This window comes from Notolabrus celidotus, chromosome 2 (genome assembly GCF_009762535.1).
Source record: "Notolabrus celidotus isolate fNotCel1 chromosome 2, fNotCel1.pri, whole genome shotgun sequence".
NCBI lineage: Eukaryota > Metazoa > Chordata > Actinopteri > Labriformes > Labridae > Notolabrus > Notolabrus celidotus.
The window spans coordinates 5,299,962-5,313,367 of NC_048273.1; the positions used below are offsets into that span (position 1 = coordinate 5,299,962).

Consider the following 13,406-nt stretch of genomic DNA (forward strand, 5'->3'; position numbering starts at 1 on the left):
AAAGCATCCACGCTGTCCCTATCATAAAGACATAATTTGTGTCATTTTCAGATACTTGAATAATGTAATAATAATCTATACCATATTACCATATTATTGAAGTTAACTTTACCTTGTTTGTTGTGCTTTTGCAACTCTGGGGAGTTCAGGTCATCTGACATTAACTCTAGATCTTGAGAAAACAACAGAAGTGTATTTATGTGGATGCACGCCTGTTTAGGTCTTACATACAGCAGCATATGTTAAGATAAGATAAGATCTACTTTTATTGATCCCCATTGGATGAAATTATTTTGTTACAACAGCTTACAACAAGGAATGGGGATATTAGAATGCACTAACAGTGTTACAATATAATTATATTAAAGGTAAAAATATAAAATGTAACAAATATATACATCATGTACACTTTCTACTTATACATAGAGAAGTTAAGTTATTGCAAAGAGAAAATTGCATGGTGAGCATAGAGACAAGAAAAGACAATAGCATGGAATTATTGCACAGCAATGATTTACTGATGCTTGTTACTTCAACTGTAGGCCTATAGATTATTTCAGAATGAAGCTCTTCATCATGTTTTTATCATCATGAATAGCTTTTGAAAAGGGAAATTTCATGTGTGATTGCTTATAGAATTACTGGTATTTAATAAACACACCTTTGGGAACTGATGAATTGAGTTTTGGCAGCATACTTCTTTAAAAAGAGATGCATTTGTTGTATATAAGTACATTTTTAAAAAGTACACATACCTGCATTACAATTACACAGGTGTAGAAATGCACATATCATTTTTTTAAATCAATGTTTGGTTGTACTTCATTTCTTGTTAGCTTGATTTTACTCATCAGGGGGAATCACGTGACATTATAAACATGGAAGAATCTGTATATGAAGAAGTAAAAGAAAAATATACACATTACACACCTGTTACAGTCCTAACTTGAACTTCATGCATTTTTCTAAATACAGTGAGCACTTTGTGAGGTTCAGTTTACAATAAATGTCTCACAGAGTATGTTCTCACCTACTCAAAAAACATGGAAGCTCACTGTGGACAAAACAGGAAAGGACTCAGAGTGTCGGGGAATGGGTGGGGATGACTTTCTGAGTGTTTTCCACTGACTTCATTCATCACAGTAAACACTGTTAGGCAGCCATGCAGAGAGCAGACTGAGTGACTTTGTATTAGTTAATGTAATAACACAAAGTAGCAGGACTGTAGGAAACATCCTCTCTTTCTGTTGCATGTTTAGAAGAAGGCAGTGAGCAGCCACAACAGGAACTACAACGCTGTTGCAGACGTCAGGAGCAAAAAGCATGGAGGTCAGTATCTGCTGGAAGAATGTCTCTTTTTATACTGAATCATTTAACAGACAAAAAATGTCCAGTGCCGTTCAACCTGATGTGATTTCTGTAAATTAGAAGCAGTGTGTTTATTGATTAAAAACTGTATCATCGTTTTTACACATATACATCATAAGAGTGATATCCTCTCCCCATTCAAAGAATCTGTTGAACTTCACGCTTTAAATTGACTGAAATTGCAAATGTGTTGCTCATCTGAGGATCTATTCACTAGAAGGAATTCAAAGTATTACTGGCAGGATAAGAAATTTAAAGCATGCCACCTTCAATCGCCTGCAAAACATCTGTTCAACCTCTCACTATAAAAAGAAAGGGTTGCAAACTATAACTTTCTTGCATGTATTAGCTTTAAATGTTCTTCCCTTACAGAGAAAAGTGTTAAACTTTGTCCTAATTACATGTTTTAGGCATTAAGCCGACATTCTTTGTGCACAACAAAAGATGGTTCGGTCCACAAATATTTGTCAGGCAGGAAGTGAAATCTCAGGATGTTTTAGTTTCCTCCTTTTTCCGCTGCTTGAAACAATAGCTGCTGAATAGAGCGGCGACAATCACTGGTTCAAGTGCATTAAAGATCCTTCAAGTGGATAATTACAGAGGGGTTTCTGTGGCTAGATTTTAAGAGCCACCCTTCATTGGAGGGTGATAATTCACAGGCAAAATCTTACGTAATATAACTGCATACTGGTGCACATAAAAGGATGTTGAAATAAAAAGACTGGATAATAACTCAAGAGGGAATCATCAAGGACATTTTTTAAAACTCAAAATCATCATCCTGTCTGTGCAGGATCCCGGCCTGATCAGATGTGACAGCCTGGATACTGGGACTGGCTCTGACTGGGAGGTGATGACCCCAATGGATCGCATGACCTTTGACCCCGAGGGCTCTGAACCAGCAGAAAACCTGGATCCTTCTCCAGCAGAACTGGCTCAGTGTGAGGCTGAGGTGGGAACGCTGCTCAGCATCATCGCTGAACTGAACAAGAAGATGGGCTCGTTAAAGGCACCGAGGTAAGGCAGTGAAGACAGTAATCAGATGAGGGATTTCCAGTGGTATTTGGCAGCCAAAATGTTAATTCTGCTGGTATTCTGCAGTGAATCTGGGGACCTGAGACCACCAGGACCACCTGGGCCTCTGGTTCCAGACCTCCTGTCCCACAGGCTGACCAGAAGCAGCCCAGAGAGGACTACTGCCTCTGCAAACACATCCAAACCTCTTCTGAGTGGCCGAGGTTGAACATCACTTTGAATTTATTCAGTGAAATGTACTGAATGTTGTGTTTATTTGAGTCCAAAAACACAAGATGTTTAATTTTAAATATCTGTAAGTTATCTTTAGGAAAAGAAAGAGGTTCCCTTGTTATCCTGAGATCATTACCTGCAGCTCTGCTTTCCTTCCACTAGGTGGCGGCAGTGTCATGTGGACTAAACTGCAGGAGGTGTTGTCATCGGTGGAGGACTCCATCAGCTGTAAACGGTCCTGGGCGGCCCCCATCACAGCTTTGGACCAGAGCAAGCACAGAGAGCACCTGAGGGCAGCCCAGGAGAGCTGGGGGAAGTCCGCTCAGGTATCACCGCCTTCATTCTTCAGTTTATTTGAATATTTATTTATTTTTAGGGCCTTAAATTAAGCAATAACTAAAGCAAGTTCAATTTACAGACAGTTTTCTGAAACCAGATGATCAAAGATTTAAATTTTCTTCAAACGTGTCATAAAAATACCAACTTCCTCTCTGTCTGTTTTTTAATTGAGGGTATAAAGAAGTCAGTTTCACAGCCACTTTTGAGACTTTCAGCCCCTCCTGTGATTTCATCTCTCTCGTTACAGATTTTAGAGGACATGGAAAAAGAGTTTGGGATTTCATGCCCACAAGGCGCACCCAAGGACAAGTTTCAAGAGGAGATCCCTGATCAGGAGAAGCGAGACTCTGCTCTCAAAGGCGTCCTGCTGGATCACCAGGAGGAGCTGGAGAGAGCACAGAGCATCTTCAGCAACATGGAGGAGGAGAAGAGCAAGGTGGGAGACGCTGGACAGTGGATAAACTGACACAAATATGAATGAAATATGAAATATGAGGTCGTATCTGGGTCATTTCATATCATAACTTTCAGCTAGCTTTGTAGTGATTGCAGTTTGAGGGAGTTGGTTGGTGCCTCAATCTTACACTCACTCCTGTACCTTTAGCTGAAAGGAACACGTTTTATAAATCAGTGTTCAGGTATAATAAACATAGACTCTCCTTCTGTTGTCTCTCAGCTGGTTGGTCTCCATAAACCCTGGAGGTCAGGCAGTCACTCTCCTTCATACAGACCCCCCTCCGGGGCTCTCAGTCCAGACTGGGCCTCTCCTCCCTTCCCTGGCTCACCCTTGCTGAGCAGAAGAACATCCAGAGCCGTAACCCCTCTGTCTCTGGGAGGGGATGGTTCTCCTCTGGGCTCTGTTCGCTCCTACAGTCCCTGCCAGAGTCCCATCAGCCCGGAGTCTGAGCCTGAGCGACTCCACAGGTGAGGTTGATAAGCTTCGGCTTACTGTCGACACATATGTTACACTTAATGAACAGACGTGTTTTGGTGCAGTAACCCTTCTCCAGCATTTCACATTCACATTAGTAGCCAGTGGACACGCCCCTGACTGAATACATACCTGGTAGGGCATGTGGCAGGATTGTTAGACACATACACTGATGTTTCTTCTGACTGAGTGAATTAAGTGTAACATAACGTTGTATGTATACGTTTTTTTAAAAACAAGAGGGCTCTCTGCAGATTTCTCTCCTCATCCTCCCCCCCTCTTCCCTCAGGTGCATTGAGAGGCTGAAGGCTAGAAATGAACGCCTGACTGCAGCTCTGGAGCGAAGGAAGGCCGAGTCAGAGCAGATCAGTGCTAAAGTGAACAAACTGGAGGCTGACTGCTGTGCCCTGCAGACCGCTCTCAGATACAGGTTCACATCTGACACACACGCACACAAGCCTGCCTGCACTCGTGTTCTTTAACAGTAACATGTCATGACACATGTCAAAACAACACTTGTTCACATGCAGGTGAGCTATCCAGCAGTTTTAATCTACGTTTTTCCATCTGTGAGGTCGTTTTTTTTTGTCTTTGTGGTTGATTGACAGCGAGGAGTGTGAAGAGGCCTACAGCGAACTGCTCTCGATTTATGACTCCAAGAAGCAACAAAGCATTCCAGACTCAGCAGGTGTTTGAATACCACGTTTTAATACCCTGTACTCGCATACACTTACTTACATGTACAGCCTGTATGTACGTCATTCACACACACACAAATACACTGACAGGCTCACGTTTTTTTCCTCTCTTCAGAGAAAGTCGGTGACCGGCCCGACAGTCCATCAGCTCAGCTCAGGGAAATGGGAACTGAGGAGCTGTCCACCTCCTTCTCAACAGCAGGGGTGACAGAGGAGATGCAAACACAGAGACACACAGGGCAGAGGTGATGTTTGAAAGTGTTTTTGTACACTCAGGGGGTGGGTGATAGGAAGTGTGGATAATGGACGGAGATGAGATGACACAGGGAACGCTCTGTGTCTGCATGATACCAAATAAATGTTTCAAAAGCTACCTGGAGTGACGTAATGCGGTGTGACAGTCATTAAAAACTTTTGACTATTCCTGTAACCCCACAGGACACCTGAGCAGGGAGAGCCGGAAGCTGTTCTCCGTCAGCAAATAGAGCGTCTGAAGAGGGACCGGGCGGCAATTTGTCTACCTAAGTCAAGTCAAGGTGATGAATGCAAAATGAGCCCCGACACTGGTCACCCGGCGGGATCAAGAGGAGGACCTGTGACTAAAGAGAGCGCCAAACCTTCAGATACAAAGAAAGAGAAGGCGTCTCTCTTCTATGAGCTCATTTCTGTCAGGGTACGAACTCTTTGTGTCTTCATTTAGAAGTTATTGCTACCTGTCACCCAAACTGTCCATTTCCCAGTAACATACGACTTTAAGCCTTAATTTAAGTGAGTATTATGAATAAAGAAATTAGTTTTAAAGAACCTAACACTTTATCTTTACCAGGCTGTTAAAGTGTTTTTTGTCTGCTGTTGATTTTAGCATTTTTAAATGGACCTGAATGAGGACTGACTCACTTTTGGGACCAGCCTCAAGTGGCCACTTGTGGAACTGCAGTTTTTGGCATTACTGCAACAGTTTAATTTAGGGTTAGCCTTCTGTACAAAAAACTTAGCTCATTACACCTAAACACAGTGTTCAGAGTGCATATGTGGAGAGTCTCAGGACCCTACAGGGGGGTTGAATGAGAGACCTGAATCTGGTGGAGGATTACTTACAGGAAGACATTTTATTTTTATTTTTTTGGGGCCTTTTCACCTTTATTGGATAGGACAGCTGAAGAGAGACAGGAAATGTGGGGAGTAGAGAGCGGGAAGACATGCAGGAAATGGTCGACCAGCCGGGAGTCGAACCAGCGACCTCTGTGACGAGGACTATAGCCTCTATACGTGGTACGCTTAGACTGCTAGGCCACCAGCGCCCCACAGGAAGACATTTTAAACAAGATACATTCTCAGACTTATCAAAAAAAATCCACCTACCAGCGCCTCAACATGAACATACTCTAAAGCCCAAGATCCACAGGATGCGTCGCGTTACGTTACGGCTGCGCCGCGCACGTCGCAGCAAATAGGTTCCCATTCAAGTCAATGCTCTAGAGTCCACAGGGCGCGCTGCGGCGCGTCTCAGCTCCGTCTCTGGAGCGTTCCGCCGCGCCGCTCTGCCAGAGATACGCGGGGAGTCTATTTTCGCCGCTCCCCGCGCCCAGCACGCGTCAATCGACACAGAAATGATCGAACTATCCCGGAAGTCAGGCACGAGGATCGTATGCAACATCCGCTCACTTTCAAAATAAACACCATGTGCAAACACAAGATCGTAAATTTCACCACTTCTTCAACATTACGTCATAACCTGTGGCATCGGGCCAGACGTCGGTCTCAAAAGATATCCGACACCATGGACGAGGAAAAGTTTATACTGTGTTGTTCTCGCGCGTTTTGGAGTTCTCGAGGGATCTTGAGTTTCCTGCTCCGGAGTGCGCGCCGCTCCAAACACGCATCCTATGGACCAGGGCGAAAGCCCTGGGACGGAGCAGAGCCGTGTCGCAGCCGTAACGCGGCGCACACGCATCCTGTGGATTCCCCGAGTAAGAATCACGGTTATCTAAATAGTTCAAGAAATAAATGGTAACCTTAATATATTTCCAATATGACATTATGGTGTTAGCTGTCAACTAGAAAGGCTAGGGGAGCCATGTCCTCACATGCGACTTTAGGTAACGCTGGAGATACATTTGCTGTCAACAATGCGTACACGAATAATGGCTGCCACACGTCCCTAGCGTTGTTTTTGTGCGATGGCTGTGCCCTTAAAAATGAACACGACATGGACATGGGTGCAGTATGTACATAAACAGCAGGGGCAGTGTAAAATCAGAGTGGATGTTAAACAGTAAACAGCATTACAAATGGCGGAAAGCTAGCTGACACATACTCGTCATTGTCCTGTCGGGCCTGATTTAATGAATTTTCAAACCTCCTGAGAGTAACTAGCTTGCAATGTGTGTTGTTCATTTCTCACACATACTGTAGGTTTATACAGCCTGAGTTCTATGGCATGCCCTCTGTAGGTCTCCTCTAATAGTGCAGAGTCAAGTATATTAAGAATCACGCTCATGTCTCAGCCGTAAGCGTACACGAAAATAACGCTACACAGCAAGTATGTCTCCAATCTAACAGCAGGGCTTTGGAAGAGGAGAGTTTGGATGATTAAAGGGCTGAAGGTGATGTTTTTTCTATAGGGGGCATAATCCTTAGTGACACCCCTGCTGGGTAACACCCAAATAATCAGCAAGGCTAGCTGTTCCCTCCTGTTTTGGTTGTTTATGCTAAGCTAACCAGTTTCTGGCTGAATCTTTAAATTTAATGACAACTTTAAAAGCATTAATTCGGCCACTTTGCAGCACATACTCCACAAACTACAAGGATATAGTATCAAATATTTCCTGCTCACAATCAGAAATGGAGGTACGCCTTTTGTAGAATAAAAAATGAAGCCATATGACAACAACTGTTCGTCATGGCACCAAAAAATGACAATAAATGAGTGTTGACCTTTAAATCCATCGTTCATCTTTATAAAAGTGAGTCAAAAATGAGAAGAGTTTGTAGAAAACAGCAGTTTTGATAAATTTATACATTTTGTGTCTCTGCCACTAATTTAAAAAATGCTTTATTTATGCTGTATCTTTGTTAGATTTTAATATCCTCTGGTTTTGATGTTTCTTCTGTTTCTATTCAGGAGGAGATGTCAGATCTGCGAGCTCTGATTCGTCTCAAGGAGAAAGAGCTGAGGTGTCTGGAGTGGAGTTTGATGGCCCAGAAGGCGCAGGAAGCAGCCGGAGCTTTCGTTCCAGAGAGCCTCAGAGAGGAGCTGGAGGATCACACAGCTGAACAACAGGTAGGAGCGACTCGAGCAGCAGCAACACTGACTTTTTTTTAATAATTTTTAGAATCATACAGAGTCAAGGTGAAATGAGCAAGAGGGAGCAGGACGCTGGTCTACTGTGGCAAACCCGATTCAAATCTGGATGTACCACACGGGAAATCACACGTCTACAAATGCAGAATCCCTCCAGGCCGGGAGGGATATTTTGGTTTCACAAGGTCTTCTGCTGGGCTGTCCTGTCTTTGTGGAATGAGAATGAACTGAGCAGCTACGCAAAGCTTTCAGTCGATTACACGCTCTTCGAAATAATGGTTGTCTCAACTTTTGTGCCGCAGAGACTGTTCCCCTGGAAGGATGCCATAACTCTTTTTAATGGTCTAAAAGAACAAAGACGTTTTCTCAATGCACATATTGGACGAAGAACCTCTTGGCCTTTTTCACAATTGATCATACAGACCCTTTTTTTCTGTCAACTTTAACCCAATATCCTGATGGCTTGTACCTGCAGAATACTAGATAGTCTTCTGTTCTGAACTGTTAAATCTAAGGCTGCATCAATCAGTCGGCGATACTTGAAAACGAGTGACATTAAGGCTTCTCTTAGACATCTATTTGATTCAACATTATGCCTAAGCTGTGCAGCACGCACCAGAAGAAGGTTGTAGCCTTCATGACTTTATGGAGGGAGCTCAAATGTCAGTTGTTCTTGTCTTTCTTGCATGCACAAGGACAAGTTCTACAGATACACGAAATAACTCAAAGGTAATGTTTCACAAGCAGCATAAAATAAAGCACAGGTGACTTTGGCATGGCTTCACACAGTGAGGTATACAGATTATATATGAAGTAAGGGAAAATGTATGGTTAGCAGGCGGTTATGGGAAATAGAATCCCAACAGGGTGAGACGAGACCTCGACGCAAAGCTACTTGAGTTAGTAGTAGGGATGGGCATTTCAAGCCAAAATACTATTCGATAATCATTGGCATCTATTCGACGATTATTCAAATAATTTGCTATTTAATCTTCTTCTTCTGATTGTTGTGCAGTTAGCAAACAGCTTTAAGACGCTCTATAGTCATTGTCTGGCGGGAATACCATATAACAGCCAGGCACCGGTAAAAACGATGAAAATTTTTACTTTTAAAATGAGGAAATATTCAAAGTAACTCTTTGATTTTTACAAAGTGAACGAATATTCCAATCTTCGAAAATCGTTGCCCATCCCTAGTTAGTAGCTGCTTTTTTACCCGGCTACTAACTTTAGATAAAGACACGTTGGCAAAAAACATTAATTAAATGACTATTTTATTGAGTTTAAATTAATTTAATTTATGTTCACAGTTTTTAAAAAAAGTCCCAGTGATTCCACGTCAGTTAGCGTTCCATGGTGATGGATTCTGATCTGCCTGTTGCGGTGGATTCAACATGAAACTGTCCTCATTCAGCTCTCCTTCTTCTCTGAGCTCTGAGGTTCACACACCTTTAAAAATAAACTAATGTCGGAAATTTGAACCCTGCTGCTATCATCACCACCGCTCAGGGTTTAAGTTTCTTCGTAGAGATCGCTAACCTAAAGTTTCTCTCACCTGCTCCGCTCCTTCATCATATTGCTGGACAAGATCCAATATGAAAATGTCCGTAACCTGCCGATTTAGCATGCTAACCAGAACTAACATTTCAGCCACATACGGAAGCTAATGGTTTTACCTCATCTTTCGGTCTATGGTGTCAACAAGCAGAAGCTAAATGTGTCTGAACTCTTTTCTGCAGATTGATTTGGCATGACGTGTGATCAGTTTGTCTCTAGAGTTGCTCATGTTAGTGAAAGTTAATAACCATCGTCAAGGGGTTTTGACCAATCAGAATGAAGCATCTTACACAGCCAGAAGAACAGTAAGAAAGCCGGGTAATAACCGGTAATGCTAATATTGATAACTTTGGATTGGAACTTTATATCGGTTGATATTTAAAGCACTGAAATTGGCTCAGGTCTTTGGTATCTAAGAAGTCGGACCAGTGCTTCAAAGTTCTGTCCCAATCTGTAGATCAGTGGTCCTCAAACTAGAAACATGAAAATGGGTCCTAAAAGTCACACAAGGCAACATAAAGAAATTAAATACTTTTTTTTTTTTTTTATTAAAAAAATTTAAATTAAATAAAACTGTGAAAATATATATTTTTAAACGGTTAAACTCAAGTAAAAAAATAAAATAAATCAAAGTTCAGTTAAAATCAGGAAAGGATCTGCAATAAAAGAACGTTTTGAGAGGGGGTTTAAAAAAGAATGATGTGACATTGAATTATCGTTAGAGGATCTTTGGTACTCAAACTCTTCAGGAGGGAAATGGGCGACTGAAGGATGATGCTATAAGACTGTGTGGAGATGTGGAGGTGGAGGGTTGCATGTAAAAATAGCATGAATGAACTGAAGGAAGAGAAAACCAACTGTTCAAAAGGACAGCAGCAACATAAAAGGCCAACAATGCATAGATGTGATCAGGTGACGTCAACAGCTGATCACTACGGGGAAATATGCTTTGCCTACAAGGTTACAAGCTGAGAATCTCCAAGCACCGCTGCTTAGATATGTAGGTTCATACCATGTTCACAGAATGAAGGCTTTCAGTGTAATCATTACTGCATGTCATGTTTCAGAGGTTCTGTGAAAGTGCAGCCAAACTGGGCAGTGAAGGAGACATCCCCAGCCCTCGATCCAGACCCATCCTGAAAGAGCTGCAGGCTGTTCTGCAGAGGTGAGACCTTGTCTTCTGCACGCACACTTACCAAGGACAACCTGGTGATGCAATGAATGTATCAGCACTGGGATAAGTCTGAGTGTTCACAAATAAAAAAGGCACCTGATGAGTGTTTCAATGTAAAAAAGAATCTTCCAGACAAACAGCGTGTTGTCTGTTTTTTCTGTTGCTTAGGAACACTATCAGCAGAAACGAAGACTTTGGACACAAAAGCTTTTTATTCCCTTTTCTATCAGGTGCTGCAGAGAGCATCCTTGCTTTTTTTCTGACCTTCAGTAGTGAATATTTCTACGTAAATCATTGCTGTTAACACTGCTTTACATTCGCTCTGAAGTCAAGGACACAGGACGCGTCACCCCTGTGCCCCGAGCATCATGAACCAGCTGACATGTTCTCAACTGCTCATCCTCTCTTATATTTCAGGGAGCAGGCTCTGAAAAAGAGACTGGCGTTAGTCCATGATTCTCTAAACACAGCTCTATCAGACAACACCTCACACAGGAGGGACAGTGGAGAGCAGTATGCTCGGCTGACACAAGCTCACAGGTAGGTGTAACATGAAAAACAGCATCTTAACTTCTTTCTTCATCATCTTTCTGCTTCTACAACAAAGCCTAGATGAGTATATTGTCTTTGTTCATGTGGGTGTAGTTAATGTTGCTGTTGTGGGTGTCTTCCATTGCAGTAAAGCCTTGAGTTCGTACCGTCAGATTCGTAGGAAGTACCGCGAGCAGGTGTGGAGGCTGGAGCAGAAAGTGGCGGCCATGATGGAGAGTCACCAACAGCAGAGTGCAGCACAGAAGTCTGCAGGGGAGAGCTCAGAGTGGAGGAGGGAAGAGACTGTGCTCTGATCATTCAGGCAGAGATAAGCATTCCTATGAGCCCACTTTGTTACCAGCTATAATGTACAGTGCCTCTGAATTTAAGCAGCCTACATTTTTATTTTAGTCTGCAAAGTTTTTTCAGCACTCATGAGCTTTATTACACGTCAGCAAATATTAGTATGCTAAATAAGACTACTAAGATGATGAGTATTGTAAACATTTACCTACTAAACCACAATGTGTTCACACTTGTCAGTGTTTGAACATAAGCATGCTAGTGTTAGCATTAAGCCAAAAGCTCTACTAGCTGCTGAGTCTCTTATTTATTGACTTTAAAGTCTTGAAATTAAGCTAAAATGAAACTCACATTCTTGGGGAAGGTGGCTGTTTTGGATAATATTCCTGGTCATATCATGCACCTATTTTCGAAACATGCTACATCTTGTCGTATTCTGATATTAAAATCATGTTTATTTGCAAAAATATGTGCCTATGTAAGCCTTCAATCAACATGCTATTAAATTATATATTGAAATCCACTTATTTTCAGTTTAGTGGATAAAGACCTAATGAACAAAGATTCATCAGTTAGCTTGCTAGCGGTAGCTTTGCTTACTGATTTGGTTTATTGTGGTATGATCACTTTTTAACATTAAAATCATGTTGTAGTGTTTTCTGTCTGTTTCAAATGGTTGATGATAAGATGTAGTTTTATTTTGTTTGTTTTTTAATAAAACGTGTATATACTCTACTTCTCTTCATCTTTTTATCTTTCATGTTTAGACTGTAGATTAAAGTGGACGCCATAAATATTGAAAACAAAAAACAGCCCGCCTCACACTGAAATGACTTAACTTAGACTTTAATGTGAGCAAACAACGTGTTTCCCCATTTGCTTCCTCAGGGTCAACCGTTATAAACAAAAAGGCATTCACAGCTGTGATAAATACCTCTGGTCACATGAACAATCAAAAATCATTATCACTAAAATGTATAGAGAGTCAAAACAGTATGACGTTTCCATTACTACAAAAATGATGGATGCTATAAGTGTTCACTGACTGTAGAGCCAAAAGATTCAGAGCTCCCCCTAGTGGCAGCAGTATGGGTCATAAAGCCTGCCTCCTCCATATGAACAGATGGATCATGGGTGAAACTATAAGATTAAAAAACATGCCAAATACATTTTTCTCAAACATGTTTCTGTCATTATTGTCAGTTCTTATACTCATTTGGTAAATGGACTTATGTAGCACTTGTCTAGTCTTTCTGACCACTCAAAGCGATTTCACACTAGGGCTGTCAAAATTGCTCCAAAATGACGTTCGAATATTCGCTCTAAAAAAACCATAGGTTCGAACCATTCGAATATCCATATTTGCGCATTATGTCAATCACAGGTGGACAAACTAATACAAAAAGATAACTACTTGTATATGTGTTTTTATTTAAAGGGGACATATCACGCTTTTTTCATCAACATATATTGGTCTAAGAGGTCCCCAAAACATGTCTTTAAAGTTTATGCTCAAAAAAACACTTTGAAATCAGATTTGAAAAAACCTCTTCTTCATTCCTCATCAGAACACTCTGTTTTCTCTCTGACCACACCCCCTCCGGAAGTGGATGTGCCTCGGCTCTCCAGCACATTGATCTAATGTTTACATGTTGGCTGAATATACACGGCTGCTCAGAGATCGCGTTACTTCAACCCTCTGAATCTGATCCTGACGGAGAGGCGCCTGTAGCAGGACCTTTCTGAACGATTGGTCATAGATTTAGTGTTTCTTGTTGTTTTATTTATCAGTATGTAGACGTGTGTCTTGGTACACAGCTACGAACATGTAGCTATGTGGCTATGCTAACTAGCGCTAGCACGTATCCATGATAAATAAAAATCATCCACTAGATCTTCAAATCTGCAGATGTGGGGAGTAAAACCGACCTCTACCAGAAAGGCAGCAGGACC

The 13,406-nt window shown here is 41.8% G+C and overlaps 1 protein-coding gene across 1 annotated transcript; it reads left to right on the top strand.

Annotated features, from left to right (window-relative positions):
- Positions 1–1,137: 1,137 nt before the first annotated feature.
- Positions 1,138–12,187, top strand: ushbp1 (Usher syndrome 1C binding protein 1). Its single transcript, XM_034707045.1, has 14 exons — positions 1,138–1,329; positions 2,162–2,385; positions 2,470–2,606; positions 2,779–2,942; positions 3,203–3,391; positions 3,632–3,879; positions 4,176–4,316; positions 4,495–4,574; positions 4,700–4,829; positions 5,023–5,257; positions 7,709–7,867; positions 10,513–10,610; positions 11,037–11,159; positions 11,299–12,187. Exons 1-14 carry the CDS (start codon positions 1,324–1,326, stop codon positions 11,462–11,464), a joined length of 2,100 nt encoding a protein of 699 aa, XP_034562936.1. The 5' UTR covers positions 1,138–1,323; the 3' UTR covers positions 11,465–12,187.
- Positions 12,188–13,406: the final 1,219 nt, after the last annotated feature.

Coding starts and splice junctions, on each gene's coding strand:
- ushbp1 (XM_034707045.1), top strand. Junction 4,575..4,699: donor AAGCATTCCAGACTCAGCAG/GTGTTTGAATAC, acceptor TCCTCTCTTCAG/AGAAAGTCGGTGACCGGCCC. Junction 5,258..7,708: donor ATGAGCTCATTTCTGTCAGG/GTACGAACTCTT, acceptor GTTTCTATTCAG/GAGGAGATGTCAGATCTGCG.